Source organism: Micromesistius poutassou (genome assembly GCF_964030765.1).
Source record: "Micromesistius poutassou genome assembly, chromosome: 14".
NCBI lineage: Eukaryota > Metazoa > Chordata > Actinopteri > Gadiformes > Gadidae > Micromesistius > Micromesistius poutassou.
This window is the reverse complement of record NC_140284.1, coordinates 9,265,325-9,279,353: the sequence shown is the minus strand read 5'-3', so window position 1 is coordinate 9,279,353 and position 14,029 is coordinate 9,265,325. Positions and strand designations below refer to the sequence as shown.

The following is a 14,029-nucleotide window of genomic DNA, read 5'->3' as shown; positions in this document are numbered from 1 at the left end:
CAAAAACTATGATTACTTTGTAAAGTCTACAAGGAGAAAAAACTGAAGCTAGTTTCTCACTGAGTTGTCCAGGGATTCGGCGTCAGCGTCTATGTCCTCAAAGTCTTGCTGTTCACTGGTCATGTGGATCTCTACTGTACTAGACTCTGAGCCACCTAGCGAGACAAAATAAGGTGAGTGAGGAGGGGTTACTGGGTGCGCTCTGATGGACACCATCTAGGAATGATTACGTGAACGTACACACACTTACCCTGTAAATGTATTTTGGGACGCTTTTTATTGTTTGTTGTGATTTTTGCTTTATCGTACCGCAACGTGGTTTTGTACAAATAACGGGCTTGAACAAATACCGAAACAAACGACTTGAAAATTCAACTTTATTTTTCTGCAGATCAGTCACGTCATGGATTGTAAACGCAACAAAACATTTACACGTTTTTTTTGCACAATACTTTGAAGGTGCACAAATTGTATAAAACGATTAGCCATAAATAAAAAATACTCAATCATCCCAAAATACATTTCATAATCAATCATAATTTATTGGAGCATAAATAGGAACATTGTGACAAACAAACTGCTCACACATCGCCGTGCATCAAAATACTGTCCTTCATAATAAACCAACACTACCAGGCATCACATCACCGCCTGCTCCCTGGAGCTCAGCAGCAGAAGTCCAGACCGGTGTGGAGCCATGAACCAACAATGCGTTCCCCCCCCCCCCCCCCCCGTCCCCCTCACCAGCCCTGATACACGGGCGAGGAGCTAGCCTGAAAGCTCTGGCCGGTACCTTCTGAGAGTGCGCCCATGGAGTCGGAGGGGTGGAGGTCGTTGCCCGTCAGGTTCTTGTTGCCCTCCTGGATGTGGCTCTGGAACAGCAGGGTGCCCACCATGGGGTTGTAGCCCGTGCCCGCGCCCCCGCCGGCTCCGTTGGGGGCCGAGGTGGACATGGAGTCCCAGGCCCGCTCCTTCCGCCGCTGGAGGCTCAGGTCCACGTCCAGACCGGTCCAGCCGTGGTGGGCCAGCGTGTTGAGGAAGGCCTGCATGGGGTTCAGGATCCCCTGGGAGAAGGACCGGGAAACCCCACACGGTCAGGCGGAGAAACGTCCCCCGTCCCCAGAACAACAGTGTTCTGTACACCCAACTCATCCTAGCTATCTTTGTTGTATACGGGGAATGGGTTAACCTAGCGATTGTTAGTGCTTGGCACTTCTATGAACATCCTTACTCTACCGACAGCGATATATCATTTTTTCTCTTTCTTCTGACAAATGCACTTACTGTAGGTCGCTTTGGATAAAAGCGTCTGCTAGATGTAAACATAGATCTAGATGTAGAGTGGTACCATGAAGAACCAGGTGATGAGGGCGGCGTTGCGGACGGTCCGGAGGCCGCTGGCACTGATGTCCGGCTGGACCTCCAGAAAGAAGAGCAGGCACTCGTTGATGATGTTGGGGACCCAGCTGGGGGGGGGGGGTCGGGCCGGAGGGGAGGAGACGAGGGTTAACTCACGGGGGATCTCCATGGGAACATGAGACAGAGATCAGATAAACGCCGCCACTCACCAGACGCTGAAGACCAGCATTATTTTGAAGAAGCGTATTTTGATCTCGGTGGCCAGCCGCCTCTCGTTCTCCGTGTAGATGCCCTGTCGTCCCTTCAGTAACGACGTGACTGGAGAGGAGAGAACACACGAGTCAGTCATCTCTGTGGAGGTTGGTTGGTCTACTCTACTGAGGTTGTTTAATGCTATTTACATTTAGGGCATTTGGCAGACGCTGTTATCTCTAAGTGACTTGCAATAAAGTATGCCAAGCACTAACAATCGCTATGTTAATCCATTTCCCGTATCCAACAAAGATAGCTAGGATAAGATGCTACACGATGCCAAATACTATTTTTAAGTGCCAGGGCGCACACCATACAATAAGTGCACACATTAAGTGCCAGTAGAGTGTCTTTAATGTCTTTATTACCCCCACAAATGAGATTCATATTGCAGAAATGAGTGAATAAAAAACCCAACCATTGAAACATTCGACAACATATAAACATAGTATCAATGAATAGAGTAGAATAGAGAATAGAGAAATCCAAACTAAAGCAGTCCCACACCCCCCCCCCCCTTGACACGTTAAGACCACGGCCTCTGGGCTGCAGGAACGATCAGACGTGTTCCTGCCCCGGCCTTGAGGCCGACCTACACATGGCCTCTGACCCCTGAGCCCAGCGGTGGCGGGTCTGACCTGCGGAGGTGGTACGGATGAAGAAGACGGGGTTGGCGATGAGCACCAGCAGCATGGGGGCGTAGGTGGTGATGTAGTGCGGGATGGCGTGCTGCATGCCGCTCTCACAGCTGGGATCACAGGGTTAAGAGACGCGGAGAAAGGTCATTTCATCGGCTGGGGGTTCAACGCCCAGACCGTGGCATTCAAGGGGACGTGAACGTTGAATCAGGAAGGCAGACAGGGCCGTGTGAGTGACAGGACCCCTGTTTCACCCCCAGGGGGAGATTGGTCAGGCCTTCCAGGGCGCTTTTTTAAAATCAAGCCTTTAGTGACATCACAGATGGGCGTGTCCACCCAGGAGCGCCACACCTGCTCTTAAAGATGAGTGTCCTTTAAAGCTTTTTTTATCAGGTGGATCTTCTCAATGACAAAAACTCTCAATTAAATGAACTTCAACATGAGTCATAGGGCTATAGATATAGTCTGACCCATCATTCCTTCATGATGATGCTATGAAAGATTAAAAAAGCGCAAATCTGATCATTTATGAACAGATGTTAGGAAAGTCTCCTCCATCATTCAGACCCCGATCACATGAACTCATGGAAACAAACACACTGCAGTAACAGACAGGAGGAGATGGTGGTGGGGTGACTGAGTTTGTGTGTGTGTGTGTGTGTGTGTGTGTGTGTGCGCATATGTGTATGTGTTTGCACATGTCACGTGTTTGTGTGTGTGCAAATGTACGTCTAAGTGTGTGTTTGTTTGTGTAAGTGTGTGTGTTGTGCGTGTATGAATGTGCGTGTGTGTGTGTGTGTGCGTGTCTTACTCGGAGATGGAGGGGTAGTAAAGCATGGCAACACCTTCGGCACACAACAGCAGCGCCAGACCCCATGTGATCATGTGGTACAGGATGATGGTGCTGGGGGAGAGAGAGGGGGAGAGACGGGTCATGAGACCTGGCTGTGGACTCACAAGCCTGTCAGGGCTCTCGGCTCCTGGCACGAGTGACCCACATGGGACCGGCCCAGCGGAGCAGCAGCCAATCAGACGCAAGGAGAAATTAGCAATGGGATAGATCATTTCAGAATAGAAGAGTAGAACTTGTGGGATTTGTTTTAAAATACAGTAAAAGTGCAATGAAAAACATGAAGTGTACATACACAATGGTATATGGACTGCCTTTATATAGCACTTTTCTAAACAGTAGCCACTCAAAGTGCTTTACAATACTGCCTAACATGCACCCATTCATGCACACCTTCACACACTGACGGGAGTGTCAACCACTCAAGGAGGCCAGCTCGTCAGAAGCAGTCAGGGTGAGGTGTCTCACTCAGGGACACCTCGACACTCTGTATGGGCCTGCGCTATGTGGCTTCATGCTATTTGGTAATGCAAAGGGGAAGCAACTAAAAGCTAAAAAAGGGGAAGCTAATTTCTCCCCACAAAAGAAGCATAACGCCAGGGGAGGGTCAGAGCATGTAGAGGTGAATCCCATACAAATATATTCCTTCTGAAACTGACGACACTTTGTTAGGGTGACCAGATCCCAGTTCACCAGATGTGGGACAAAGACTACGTTTGTGTAGGACAATGTGGGACAATGTGGGATTCCAATGCATCAAGGTAGTCTAAAAGAAAAAATAAACAATTTTATTCTGCCCCTTTGCTTATAACATTACTATGCTTTGCCACCTGGTTGATTCAGTAGCACATAACAGCCTGCAAATAAAAACGTAACAAATATATCTTATTTAAATGCAACTTTCCCATATGCATAGACTGGGAAGCCTCCTTTTGAGCAACATGTTTTTTGTGAGTCTCACATTGTCTGTGTCATTTCACTTCGTATTCACCTCCGTGTGAAACGGAAAAATGACTCAAGCAAACTTCACACAAAACTTCACCAGACTCGCCTTGCACTGGTTTCACCCAGGGATAGATAGTTTCCCAGTCTTTATTGTAGCTGCATTTCCTCTCCTTAACCATACGGGTCGTGCTTTCCTCCATGTCTCGTGCTAAATGCTGTTCTGACCTGATTTGCATCGTTTCTTGTTGGTGGGTGTGCCCTTAACCTGCCTCCATGTCCCATTTTGATTGACATGATCAAACAGCCCGCACCACCCCCTGATGACAGCCCTTACTGCTGTCTCTGGACACAGCTATTTGATGATAAATGCCAGATTATAAAACACGCATTTCAAAAATCAAATCTAACAGTCAATAACAATGCGGGACAACGTCTCAATTTGCGGGACGTGTAAAAATTAATGGCAATGCGTGACTGTCCCACACAAAGCAGGACATCTGATCACCCTACACTTTGTTGTTTCTGGATGCTCTTTCTCTTTCACAGATTCTTCTTTCTCCCTGTTGTCAGATTAACATTCCAACCACTCTTCCATTTTCTAATTTTTATTTCACCCCTCCATTCACCCCTCCAGTACTCCAAAGTACCTCTAGGGGTACGCGGACCCCTATTTGAGAACCACTGCTCTAGTTGACCGTGACGTCTCCTAGTGTCTCTCTGGCGTCTTGAACTGGGACGATGCCGGTGAAGGCTGTTCCTACTGCAGGAGGAGCAGGAGGAGGAGCAGACGACGTGCTACCTGATCCCCGCCGAGGTCTTCACCACCAGGAATACGTCCACAGCGTAGCAGAAGGTCCACCAGAAGGAGGCACTGAAGAACAGCTGGATCCACATCTGCAGAACGGAGAGAGGAGCGTCAACCACTTCCTGCTTCAGCGGCGCTCAGGCATTAAACAACAACACATGCAAGGCGAGTCAACAACAGAACGTCCACAACATGATGGCTGACACTGTGGAGGACACCATGTTGCTCTATCTTCTAGATTGGTTCCTTCATCTCTTGTGGCCTGTGGTGGCAACACAGACACACGTGAGATGTTCCTTAATAACACAGCTGGGGAGATGAAGATATCTGTAAAGAGGAGCATCTCTAGCATCGACACAGCTCTCTCCACGGCTGAAGGACTCTTTTCTGTAAATGTCACGCATCACACACACACACATACAAACATATACACACACTGACACACACACTGACACAAACACACACTGACACAGTGACACACAAGCACACACACACACACACACACACTGCCACCAACAGACACTGACACACACACACACACACACACACACACACACACGTACCGCACTGCCCACACAGAAGGCCTCGGGCCAGACATCGCTGCTGTTGTTGGCGGAGATTTTCTCTGCGACATTGGGAAGGCCGAGCCAGACGGACGACCTCACCACGATGCCTGAGGGGGCCAAGAACCCGGTTAACCACCACAGACAAGGCATGGGCAGACGTGGGTGAGGCTCCGGAGGGGAGCCCCCGTTAACCACCAGCTCTTCAGGAGACAAAGACGAGACGCAGTGACATGGGTGAGGGGGTCCTGACTCGGAGGGGAGCCCCCACGAGGAGGTGTCTCAAGGAATCTTCTCCATCATGAGGGGGGATCCTCTTTGGGGGGCTAGGGGTGTCATGAAATCCAACTTTGAGACTGTAAGCGTTTCACAAATCGTCTCGACTTCCTGCAGTGGGGGTCAGTTGAAAAACAAAGCACGCTTTCAATTAACACCTAATTAAAGGGAAGGGTTTTTAGCTCCGGCTGAATTGTAAAGCGCTCCGTTAATAGGATTGTGTAGTATAATGTAATGGGGTCCCTTTAATTGAAGGGGGAGGTAATGGAAACACTGAAGGTCTAGTTTTCTTTTACGAGTGTAGTTTTGGTTCTTCCTCTAACTAGCCAGCTGCTGCACCCAGGCGAATAGTTGTGTAAAAGTGTAGCGTGATACGGGCCACATGTTGGCCTGGGCTTTGGTTACCCGACTTACTTCCCGAAAAATATCGCCCTGTTCTGGAACATTTCATCACAATGACTCAGGTTCAATCACAAAGAGATGTCAATGAAAAGGCAGTTCTTATTCAATCAAGGTTTTTCATTTATATTTGGTTGGACTTTATAATAACGGGGACGCTTATTCACATAATCCTGTTCACTGAACTTGAACTTCATCCACCTCTATTTGCTATTAGAGCACGTTGTTGGACGACAGGCGACGTCATCGCAAAGCAAGGCTACTTTAGAGAGAATAAAGAGCTGAGGCCTACTATTATTCTAATGACCCAAGAGACGCACTCTGATGGCCTCAATACAATACAGGCCCGTTTCCCTACTTAATCCTACAGACGAAACTTTAGAGAAGAATGAACGTATTAAATGCAACAACAACAAAAAGGGTAAGCCTGAATCAAAATGTAAATGCGCGAAATGCAAACAGACGTGGACATGAGTGCGCAGCCTCTGTCTACACAACACACACGTGACTGTCAGGTCGTTACCTACACGCCCATCCTGGTCCTCAGAGCGTCTCCGTTCTCTTACCTGTGCATCCCAGGATGTCGCAGATGCTGATTATGAAGAGGATCCGGGAGGAGGACGCGGGCTTCGGGATGGGGTAGGGCCCGAGTCTCCGGTAACCCCTCCGCTTGGGCAGGATCTGCAGGATGGTGAAGATCAGACTGAGACTGGCGCTGCCCACGCTCAGCGCGCTGAACAGCTGGGGCTGGAAGGAGACCACGAAGTCCGTGGCCGGGTCTCTGTTGGGACAGCAGAAGGTCTCCAGCCGCGGGGACGCCATCGGACTGGTACCGGGAGACGGCGTCAGAGGGGAAGGGAATGGAAAGGGCGAAATGTGTGTGAGTCCATGGCCTGACTCTCAAGAGAGAGAGAGAGAGGAAGCACGGGTTTGGAGCATCATGTGCTTCTGTTTAATCCCCCCCCCCCCCCTCCCAGTCATGGCTTAACCATGCAGGCCCATTCCTCAGAGGACCGACAAAGGCCTGTTGTTTGACAGGAGGGAGGGGAGGGGATGCGTCTTGTTTCATTGATGTTTGGTCAGGATCCATGTTTTAATATCAGACTAAACAGCGAAACCTGACCTGGTTCCGCGGATATTCAATTAAAGAAAGAATAAAGGAAGGTTGAAAATAGTCCAGTTTTCTCTGGACCAGGACCAAAAGACCTTCGTATATGAATCATTATGATCCGATTTGCACAGTTTTTCTGTAATGTGTTATTTGATTAGTATAATTTCCATCCGTTATGCAGTCAATAAAGTAAACCCAAGGCTTGTGTGACGACCAGACGACTACTGGCCCCAGATCAGAGGCTAATTAAAGCTCATTTATACAGCAAACAAAACGTCAAGGTTTGTATTGATGCTCTGTTATTCAGCCGAAAGCATCCACTGGCTTTGAACAGTGGCACGAAGAGCCTCGTCCAGCTCCCCAGACCACCCGACAAAAGGTCTCCGAAGGATAACGTCTTGGCCGCAGGTTAATCAGGGTTCTGTGCGGTCGGTCCGTCCGCTGGCGCCATCTGCTGGTCGACGCGTGTCTGGCATGCGGGGAATGCACGGGAATTTAAATGCATGACCTGGCATGCAAGGAGGCGAACAACTTGAACACAACCCTAACATGATCAAGTCACAATTATCACTAACATGAATTTATTTATTTATTAATTCAGACCTATTTATGTATTTATTTTGAACTGATTGGTCCTCATAAATTACAGCCCAGGGACAGGATCTTTTGAAAATGTTTACTTTTATTTCAACTGCTTTAGCCTCCTGGAGGCTATTGACGAGATAATCACTAACCAGGCTGTTGACTCTGCCCTGACCAGCGGGTCAACATTGCAGAACTTCTCGTTCCAGGTCCTATCCTGTCAGGCCTGCAACAACAACCACCCCAAAACACCCCCTCCTCTCCCTCCTCTTCCTCCTCCCTCCCCTCCTCTTCCTCCCCCTTTCCTCTTCCTCACTCCCCCTCCTCCCCCCTCCCCCCTCCCCCCTCCCCGTCCCCCTCCTCTTCCTCCTTTCTACCCCCCCTCCTCTTCCTCCTTTCTACCCCCCCCCCCTCCCCCCCCTCCTCCCCCTCCTCCCCCTCCTCCCCCCCCCTCTCCTGTCCTGCCCCCTGGCTGCAGGCTGTGTGTGTGTGGACTAGGTGGGTGTCGCGTTACAGACCTGCACAACAGGAACCAGCAGCGCTGCAGCGGTGTGACGCCTCAGCCAGCGCACTGAGAACACACACTTCCTGACTGGCAGACCGGGGAGGGAAGTGACGTCAGAAGGTCTCTGCTCCCACCTTCCACTAGCCTCGCACACACACACACACACACACACACACACACACACACACACACACACACACCAGTGAGCGCAGAGCCCTGTAGCTGAAGGGTCCGGGAGCGGCCATGTCTGAGGGGAGCCGGGACGGGGAGCCCGGCGCTGCCCAGCGACCCGGACCTGTACTGTTCTTCTCCAACCCTCTGATGAGCGGTGAGTCCTGGGACGCCTTCTACACACACACGCACATACACACACACACACACACACATACACGTACGTACACACACACACGCACACACATAAATATATCTATATACATATATATGTAGTATATGTGTGTAAATATATATATATGACTATGCTTGTGTATTTTCTGGAGACAAAATTTAGAATTCCTGAAGTCTGTTTACCTGTCTGTCTGTCTAAGGCTGTCTGTCTAATGCAGTAATACTTACTCTGTCTAAGTAATACTTTCTCCAAGTGCCAAAACAACAATTATCTCTGTAATATGAAACAAACTACATAATTATACCTCTCTACAGCCCTGCTAACGCTGTAATATATATATATATATATATATATATATATATATATACTTATATATTTCTTCATCTTCACACTCTAGCCTGTAATATGTTTCTTCTATATCTGCCTATCTCTGTGAATTAACCCTATTTATCTCTGTGAAAGCTCTCTTATCTGTATATCTGTAATGTCTCTTAATTAGCCTATCTCTGTAATCTCTCTCCACCGCTCTGTAATAAATGCCAACTTGTCTCAGTGATGCGTGTCCTCAGTGAGTCTGACTGGTCTCCATCTTGTCTCTGACTGGTCTCCATCTTGTCTCTGTGCTGTCTGACTGGTCTCCATCTTGTCTCTCTGATGTCTGTCCCCAGACGTTGAGTCCGACTGGTCTCCGGTCCACGATGCGTCCTTCAACGGTCGTCCCGTCGCTCTGCAGGCGCTGCTCAGCCAGGTGAGGCCGCAACCCCCCCGCCTCCCGCGACCCCACCCCCTCCCACGACTCCGCCCCCCCCCCCTCCCACGACCCGAACCCCCTCGGGTGTTCCCGTCCCTCCCTTATCTTAACCCCCTCCCCCTTTTCTTGTGAGGTAGTCTGACTCTGTGATGATGTCCGCAGGGGGCGTGTGTGAACCTGGCCACGCTGGACCGCGTCTCGCCCCTCTTGGGGGCGTGTCAGCGAGGCCACGCCCTGTGCGCTCGGCTCCTGATCCAGAACGGAGCTTATGTCAGTAGGACCTGCTCACTATCACCAAACTCACTATTGGTTACTTGCACGTGTGTGGCCGGCCGTTTGGTCTGTTAATGCGCTGAGCTTCCCTCAGCAGATTAAAATTCTTACTGGTGAAAATGTAATTCTCACTACTCATAAAGTATTAGTATTACAACTTTCATTGCGATCCGTTCTCACTTGCGAGTGAGAACATGTTCCTGGTGTTTACTGATCTAACCAGACCCTAGCAGACTTGTTTACTCTACCACTGATGTAGTCAAACATGAACTTCATATACTGCATTCAACGGCTGTTCTGGCCTTGTGGACCACATCAATAATTGTTTGATTTAACTACATGGTGGCAGCGATTAGTTGGAGATTAACCCAAAATAATGCCTGCCACACACACACACACACTCTATCAAGTGTCTTTGTGTACACACATGCATAGTCATGCAAGCTTGCATATTAACTAAGAGACAAACGCCACCACTGTTTCTCTCACCATAACACACATTCTCAATCGCATGACCAATTCAGATTACAGCCTCATTTCCATATGCTTTTGTTATTAAATGAGTACAATGGAAACATGCACAACCTTGATATTACACTACAACTACAGACATGTTTCTTCTCAGATGTCCTCTAAATAATAGTTCATAGACTGTAAGACCTAGATTTGTATAGCATGTGACAAAAGCAAAGCAATCTCTGCCTTAAACTTGCACTATGTTAGTTTTCTACTTTAGTTATTTACTCCATTCAAAAATATTGGAACCAGAAGGCAATCGATCAGAAATGATCTTACGACAGTTTGTGTAAATGATACAGCTCCCCAATAGACCAGCCTGTCTCTGCATGTCTGACCTGGTGCTCCACAGGTGAACTCAGCCACGCTGGACGGATCAACCCCCCTATCAGAGGCCTGCGCTGGGGGTCACCTGACCTGCGTGTCCCTGCTCCTGCAACACGGTGCCACGCCCCTGGGGCCGGGCGGCCACGCCCCCTCCCCCATACACATAGCTGCCGCCAAAGGTGAGAAGTCACATTCCTGCATTCTGCAACCTTAAATAAAATAGTGTCCTCACAAGGTAGACTCCCCCCAGTGCTCATGTGGGGTGACTGGTGACTGGTGTGGATGGCGATGACTGTGATGTGGGTGCTGATTGTGATGTGGGTACTGATGACTGGTGTGGGTGCTGACGGTGATGTGGGTGCTGCTGTGGGTGCTGATGACAGGTGTGGGTGCTTTATGACTCCTATGGGTGCTGATGGATTCTCTGTGAGTGCTGACGACTGCTCTGTGGGTGCCGATGACTGATGTGGGTGCGGTGGACTGTGATGTGGCTGCCGACTGTGGTGTGGGTGCTGATGACTCTAGTGGGTGCTACTGTGGGTGCTCATGGCTCCTCTGTGGGTGCAGGTCACCAGGAGTGCGTCTCCGTCCTGGTGGAGCACGGTGCTGACGTGGATCTGCACCACGACCCCTCAGGCACGCCCCTCTGCGCCGCCGTGGCCAATCAGCACCTGGGCACGGCCAGGAGCCTGCTGCAGCTGGGTGAGGCTCCTCTGGATCAGTCAGATGCAGAATGAGGTGTGAGTCTGGATCAGTCAGTCAGAATGAGGTGTGAGTCTGGATCAGTCAGTGAGAATGAGGTGTGAGTCTGGATCAGTCGGTGAGAAGGTGATCCACACAACGTGAGGCAGGGCAGAGATATTACATTTTTATTAGATGCTGGTTATGTTTTAATTGCCTGTTGAGACACTCATAAATGGTTTATAAGAGCTACAAAAACCTTGATTCGTATATTTAAGCCTCCTCTAAAATAAGGCCAATCCCTTTATGAATTCATCTTACGTGTCTCACCATTACTGCCCTGCACTCTGCCGCCCCCTTCAGGCGCCAGTGTGAACAGCAGCCTGGACGGTGACTCCCCGCTGCACACGGCGGTCCGTCTGTCCAGCGCGGAGATGGTGTCTGTCCTGATGGAGCACGGGGCCGACTGCTCCGTCAGGAACCCACAGGGAAAACGGCCAGTTGACCTAGCGCCTCCCAATAGCCTGGTGGAGAGGATGCTGGGAAAATCCAGAGGTATCCATAGCAACATCTAAATGGTTCGCCTCCTCCATCCCATAACCCAATGATGTAACACAAGAATAACAACAACTTGTACTCCCCTCTTGGTGTCCGCCCAGGAGTGCCGTGTCTAAAGCAGTTATGTCGGCTAAGCATCAGGAGGACTCTGGACAAGGAGAGAATGGATGCTATCTGTGGACTAAACATACCAGTAGAGTTGAGAGACTATCTTCTGTACCGGACAGGCCCCTCGGGTCAGCCGGTCTGCGGGAGAGTGTGAGTCGGTTTTTGTCACCCGTTCACGGAGTTCTGCGTGTGGTCGCTAGGGGGAGGACTTGAGTCGCTGTAACCGCCTTATCGTTTGTTGTTTAACGGTGGCAATATTTTTTCACAATTGTAATAAATTCCTGTGTGAACAAAACGTTATTTTATGTTTTTTTTAAAAACAACATTATTTTCATACGTTGGCCACAGTGATGCGTTGGATTGAGGAACACGGGAAATGCAAGGAAAATATGTTTATGAAGCTTTTTTTTTTGCAGAGTAACGTAGATGTGAATGTATTTTAAATGTATTCATCCTCATCAGCCCGGTTTATCCCAACGTCAACATACAAGAAAACATCACATTGGACCTTGCATCTGAATCTCCTAAAACAGACACGGATCCTCTCGGCCACGTCTGCTGTACAAATCGACAGGAAGTCGCCGTCAATAGAAGCATCGACGCGGAACCCATCGACGTGGAATTGTTAGCAGCTGTTCAGTTTGTTTTCGAACTTAAAGCGCTCACTGAGGAGCGATCGTTTACACACGCAGTAGACAAATACACACACACACACACACACACACACACACACACACACACACACACACACACACACACACACACACACACACACACACACACACACACACACACACACACAGAATGATCATGACTAAATATTTTGGGATGGTGTTTATCTGCGTCCGCAGGCCTGTGTGTCTGCAGGGTCTTGTTTGGTGTCATGGCTGATGGGTCAGAGATTAGCCGGGGTCCGGAGCTCAGCCAGGGGTCTCTCTGCAGAGTGTTTTGGTCCACTTCAATTTGGCCCTTTTGTCCTTCATTAGTACAATGAATATTTAAAAAATGACAGTCTGCTGTCGCTCATTTGAAGCAAAAACAGAAATGTTTATTATCCTGTCATTACCAAAGCGGTTATCTATGTGTGTGCATGCATGCGTTTGTATGTGTGTATATGGATATATGCATACATATTTGTACGTATGTTTGTGCATGTGTGTGTATGCATGTAAGATATGTGTGTGTGTGTGTGTGTGTGTGTGTGTGTGTGTGTGTGTGTGTGTGTTTATGTATGCATGTAAACGTGGATGTGTGTAATCATAGATGCATGTAGTACATTTGTGCTCTACACGTGTAGCCTACAGCCAGCGCTCTGTGACCTTTGACCTCTCGGGGTCTGACTCCTACATGCTCCTCGTACTCATGTTCCTCAGCGAGGAGGAGCGGGGAATTAGGAAACAGCTCATTATCATTGAACACTCATCAGATTTCTGAATACTGATTAGTGATTATTGAGTACTGATTAGTGATTACTGAACAACATTCATTACTGATCACCTCACCAGCCCCCCTCATAAACGGCCGCTGTTCTCCGGGCAGCAGCAGTGATCCAGAGGGTGGTCCTCCGAGACAGACCAACACTACCCCCCCCCCCCCTCCCGCCCACAGCTTGTTACTTCCAATACTCATTAACTGACAATCGATTCCCAGCTCGCCGCGTTCCACCTGAAGAGGCCTAAATCACCCGGCGCTCCGCCCAGCACCCCGGGAGGCCGCCCCGCGCTTCTCCATCTCCTCTTTATATCGTCTGTAGCCGACGGGTGTTTAATGTGAGATCGATGGGCTGGAGAACTTCCTGTCTCCGTAACGCGGCAGGGCGCGGCCGACAGGACCGCCGGGATTAACGACGTCCCAGAGAACCAGAGGAGACGACGCCCGTGGAAGCTTCTGGGGACGCTTCTCTTCAACATCGAGCGAGGGGGGGGGGGGGGGGGGGGGAGCGAGTGATAAAGCGAGAGATGTTTGAGGAGCAGCGTTCTTTTGAGCGGCGACTGCGTCAGGAGCGTTCCTCTCTGGCCTCACACAGGCTGCTTATGGAGGAGCTACGTCTCCTCTGTTATTGGTTGTTGCCGGGCTCCTGGGTAAGAGCCTGTGTGGGCGTCGCAGCGGGCTAAGTCACCTGTCCACGAGGCTTTTACCTTCACTCTCTGGAGAGTCAGCCACTCCATTTACCTCCCCCACTCC

At 49.5% G+C, this 14,029-nt stretch overlaps 2 protein-coding genes across 3 annotated transcripts; one reads left to right on the top strand and one right to left on the bottom strand.

Annotated features, from left to right (window-relative positions):
- Positions 1-48: 48 nt before the first annotated feature.
- Positions 49-7,021, bottom strand: gpr143 (G protein-coupled receptor 143; the record flags this gene model as incomplete). Its single annotated transcript, XM_084478136.1, has 9 exons — positions 6,654-7,021; positions 5,413-5,522; positions 4,844-4,938; positions 3,061-3,153; positions 2,250-2,359; positions 1,569-1,677; positions 1,349-1,466; positions 794-1,064; positions 49-155 (listed from the first exon to the last, which is right to left on the bottom strand). Exons 1-9 carry the CDS (start codon positions 6,907-6,909, stop codon positions 49-51), a joined length of 1,269 nt encoding a protein of 422 aa, XP_084334262.1. The 5' UTR covers positions 6,910-7,021.
- Positions 7,022-8,312: 1,291 nt separating this feature from the next.
- LOC311358057 (ankyrin repeat and SOCS box protein 9-like) lies at positions 8,313-12,175 on the top strand. Of its 2 annotated transcripts, XM_084478050.1 has the most exons (7): positions 8,313-8,613; positions 9,300-9,379; positions 9,545-9,652; positions 10,524-10,677; positions 11,066-11,200; positions 11,543-11,734; positions 11,839-12,165. In XM_084478050.1, exons 1-7 carry the CDS (start codon positions 8,529-8,531, stop codon positions 11,997-11,999), a joined length of 915 nt encoding a protein of 304 aa, XP_084334176.1. In that variant the 5' UTR covers positions 8,313-8,528; the 3' UTR covers positions 12,000-12,165. The 2 variants fall into 2 exon arrangements, with proteins under 2 accessions (XP_084334176.1, XP_084334177.1); XM_084478051.1 differs by lacking the exon at positions 9,545-9,652 and having other exon boundaries at positions 11,839-12,175.
- The last annotated feature ends 1,854 nt before the right edge of the window (positions 12,176-14,029 follow it).